This window comes from Diaphorina citri, unplaced genomic scaffold (genome assembly GCF_000475195.1).
Source record: "Diaphorina citri unplaced genomic scaffold, Diaci psyllid genome assembly version 1.1 scaffold719, whole genome shotgun sequence".
Taxonomy (NCBI): domain Eukaryota; kingdom Metazoa; phylum Arthropoda; class Insecta; order Hemiptera; family Psyllidae; genus Diaphorina; species Diaphorina citri.
In genome coordinates, this window is record NW_007378152.1 from 142,582 (window position 1) to 147,108 (window position 4,527).

Consider the following 4,527-nt stretch of genomic DNA (forward strand, 5'->3'; position numbering starts at 1 on the left):
TTTTACAGAACCGGAGCGGATCCTAACTGGGCTGAAAGGATCGTCAATCCTCCGGCCCGCAGTGGTTTTGGCTTGATGGGTGCAAATAAAAAAAAAAAAAAAAAAAAAAAAAAAAAAAAAAAAAAAAAAAAAAAAAACACCACCAACAACAACAACAATAACCAACTGATGGAGCAGGGTTATTAAAAGTGAACTAGGCTTTTTACCAGACCAAATTTTTAGGTTGCCAGCCGGGTTAATTTGGAAGGAAGCGAGTCCAAGCGCCAAGTCGTGGTTCCGATTTTCCCCCGGCGCAAAATTTATTCTAAAGAGATAAGGAGCTGGCTTTATCCTACCCTGTCGTTTTCCTCTCTTCCATTCCAGGACAAGAACTTGTCCTCGAAGTTGATACAGTTTTTGGTCACAACAAATTAAAAATCGACTTGGGAAAAACTGAGCAAAAGTGGGGACAAGCAATGTGCTTTCCATTTATCTCCGTGAGAGTAAATTGTGAACAAGTTTGGTCAGAGAATCCAGCCAGGTACCCACACCACCCACTGCATGTATTTTTTATAATGTACGTATGTACCCACCCTTAACCTCTCTCCATACCGACCTATAAATACAGGGTAGTAGATTGCTTTTCACTAAAATTTGATTGAAATCTGAAATGTCGCGACTGTACCACCAACCATAACTTGGACTCGAACCATCAACCACCGTACTGAGCACTAAAGTTGGCAAGAAATGAATTGTTATTTTGCCAATGTGAATGCGATGTTGTCATTTTTACGATGCTGTTAGCGGCAACATTATGTGGTCAACTGACAACACTTTCTCCATTTGTTCCATATTTTTGACATTTTTCTGGTTCTATATTTCCCGCGGAAAAGTTCCTTTTTTTAATTTTTTCATGTTTCCATCGGACCAGGTCACCCTGTACACATCAACAGATAGGTAGGTGTACATACATTGTTAAACATACTGGATATTTACATAAGGACGTATATATTTACCTAGGCAGGTATATATTACTCTCGTGTATGTGTAAAGAACAAACATTGAAATTTTCATTTTATTACTTTAAATATTGACTCTTTTTTTTCTCCCATCCTGTGGTCCCTCAGGAGTCACAGGATTCTTATCTAGGAGTCAAGAGTCGGGAGAGTGTGTTACAGGAAAAGAGTTGGGAAAGAGTTTTACCTTCTGATAAGGACGTCGTACGAGGAGGGGTTCACGTTTTTGACCGCAGCTCTGAAGGGAAAGAGGGAAAGGTATATTGTCAATTGAAATAATAATAATAGACTCTTGAGTGGAAGGTAACCACTGGGCGAGGTTAACGCCTTAGGCGTTCTCTACCACCTAACCCTTAGAGCTCCATTATTATGTGGTCAAATTCTCAAATAAATGAGGATAAAATTCCATACCTCGGCTGGGATCGAACCCACGCCCTCCTGATTACCAGGCGAGCGTCTTGACCACTGCGCCACCGAGGCAGGTAAAGGTTAAAGCATAGTTTTTGCCAGCCTAGTTAGCTTGGAAGGCAGAACTCCTGCCTTGTAAGCGCTAGGTCGCGGGGTTGAATTTCCGCCCAGGGCAAACTTTATCCTAAAAAGATGGGGTTTTTTGTCGGAATGGCTGGCTGTCTCCTATCCTGTCTTCCTGCTCCCTTCGCTTTCGGGACGTTAAGACCTTGGCCGTTTCAGTTCCCTCTATCAAACCTCTCTGAAAAAGAGGAAAAAAGCTTTTCAGCATTATTATAATATTAGATGGTAAAACGGATATAAAGAAAGGTTGAACTCACTTGAAAGTAGGTGAGCGGTGAAAGGTATAACTGAGGTATAATATGGAGCGTAGTCATAGCACACAGCATGAGTTCAAACTTGTGGTAGGAATGCTGAATGTAGCCGTTGAAACCAAGACACCAGATCTTGAACAGGGCTTCCAAGTCCAAGAACAGGGTGAAGCATACCTGAAAGATGGGAAGGATGTTTTAATTATGACATGTGTGGCGTACCTAAACTTTTCATCTTCCTAAGTAGGTCATAACACGTATAAGACATAACTCATAATATAAGAGTCAGCGCCGATAGAACTTTGAATGCACCAGTTTCCAATGGATCACTGAAGTTAAGCAACGTTTGCCCGTAGTTGGTATACGGATGCGTGACCATCTGGACAATCGCATACTACTCGATTTCCAAGGCCTACTCTAAGATAGAGTTTCTTCTCGACGAATACCCTCCGTAAAAAACACTCGTCATTAAAAATCCAAGCAGTTAAATAGCACACAACATGGAGCAGTTTATTTTAAATTGCTCCGTGGATAAAGAGTAAGCCATATGTACTACTTATTCATATTGAGATGATTTTTGTTTATGTATGTTAATAAATAAATGGTTATAATATATTGAAAAAAAAAAGTTATACAAGAATACAATAACATTTAACCTGAAGGGGATGAACTTACTTCGATGGGATAGTACTTCTCATAGAACACATTCCTCGGCCTGCCGTCATGCTGGAAGTTCATCGTGGCCATAATGATAGCGTTGGCCAGAATAGCCACCATGATGAGAAGACGGAAATAGGCAGATTTGAGGAACCTCTGACACACCATCGGGGCAAGTCCTTCCTGTTTGTTTTCATCCAGAGTCACTAGCTTCCAGCCAACTGTACCGTCACTAACCAGGACCTGAAATATAATAAAAACAATCAAATCATGAATTCTTTGTGGTAAAGCAGAGCTTTTTTACAACTTTGGGCATCACAGCCTGAGTGCCTCCTTTACTATTAATTCTCAATTACTCGAATCATCAACCTTTTTACACTGGTAATGCCGCCACTGGTCGCTACTCGATTAAAGTAGCTACTCAATTGTCCGCACGAGGCTGAGTGAACCCCGAACTCCAAGCACAGAGCCCCAAAAACTTGGATATCAAGTTTTTACATCCGTGTTTAAAAGATTTAAAGATTTTTTTTTTTTTTTTTTTAATAAGGCGCTCTAACAGAATATTAGGAATGCGGTAGCGCTTGACAGCGCTACTAAGTGATCAAGTTTACCTGTGACGCGGATTTTTCCGGGATAGGTCGCCGACTGCGAGGAGGAGGAGGAGGAGGAGAAAGAAGATTAGAAAATGAAGGGGAGACTTAAAGAAATTGGAGCTTTTTATTTTGACTTTTCTTTCTTATTTCGCTTCGCTCAGAATTGTAACTGAGAGTTATTTATTTATTTTTTTTTTACATACCTACCTATACAAAAGTAACTTTTTTCTAAGTATGATTTCGTACGATTTGTAAAATTTCATTTTGCTAGCCTAGTTATAAATAGCTTGAAAGGTAGCTAGGCTCTTGCCTTGTAATCACTAAGTCGATTTCCGTACGGGACGAAGTTTATCCCAAACAGATAAGGTCCAATCTCGGAAGGGCTGGCTTTCTCCTATCCAGTCTTCCTTGTCTCTTCGTTTTACAACGATAAGAATGATCATAGCAGTTACAGCTCCCTCTATCAAACCGTAGTGTTATGACGTTGATTTTGTACCCCCTGTGGAACAGAATACGAGTATACCTTGTTTATCCTGCTGAGATAGAGAGCCTATTTCCTCAGAGCATAACTGTATGGGGTATTGCCTACATATATGTCAAGAGCTCATATGAATATATACAGGGTTGTCCTAGTGTAACTGGACCCCGGAAATAACTTCAACAAATGTCTACATATTATGTCAATAACTTATATGAATATCCATTATTATTATTATTATTATTATTTTTTACATACCTATACAAAAGGAACTTTTTTCTAGGTATGATTTCGTACGATTTATAAAATTTCATTTTGCTAGCCTACCTATAGTTAGCTTGAAAGGTAGCTAGGCTCTTGCCTTGTAATCACTAAGTCGATTTCCGTACGGGACGCAGTTTATCCCAAACAGATAAGGTTCAATCTCAGAACGGCTGGCTTTCTCCTATCCAGTCTTCCTTGTCTCTTCGTTTTACAACGATAAGAATGATCATAGCAGTTACAGCTCCCTCTATCAAACCTATAGTTAGCTTGAAAGGTAGCTAGACTCTTCCCTTGTAATCACTAAGTCGATTTCCGTACGGGACGAAGTTTATCCCAAACAGATAAGGTCCAATCTCGGAAGGGCTGACTTTCTCCTATCCTGTCTTCCTTGTCTCTTCGTTTTACAACGATAAGAATGATCATAGCAGTTACAGCTCCCTCTATCAAACCGTAGTGTTATGACGTTGATTTTGTACCCCCTGTGGAACAGAATATACCTTGTTTATCCTGCTGAGATAGAGAGCCTATTTCCTCAGAGCATAACTGTATGGGGTATTGCCTACATATATGTCAAGAGCTCATATGAATATATACAGGGTTGTCCTAGTGTAACTGGACCCCGGAGGTATTGCCTACATAATGTCAAGAGCTCATATGAATATACAGGGTTGTCCCAGTGTGACTGGACCCCGGGAATAACTTCAACAAATGTCTACATATGTCAATAATTTGAATATACAGGGTTGTCTCAGTGTAACTGG

At 40.1% G+C, this 4,527-nt stretch overlaps 1 protein-coding gene across 1 annotated transcript in view; it reads right to left on the reverse strand.

Moving 5' to 3' along the window:
* Positions 1-3,076, reverse strand: part of LOC108252667 (sodium leak channel non-selective protein-like) — a gene marked incomplete at its 5' end in the record, with an annotated part of 109,187 nt that extends 106,111 nt beyond the window's left edge. The window contains 3 exons of the mRNA XM_017445006.1: positions 1,784-1,951; positions 2,450-2,674; positions 3,043-3,076. Coding sequence (XP_017300495.1) covers positions 1,784-1,951; positions 2,450-2,674; positions 3,043-3,076 — 427 coding nt within the window. The remainder of the gene's footprint in view (positions 1-1,783; positions 1,952-2,449; positions 2,675-3,042) is intronic.
* Between the last annotated feature and the right edge of the window lie 1,451 nt (positions 3,077-4,527).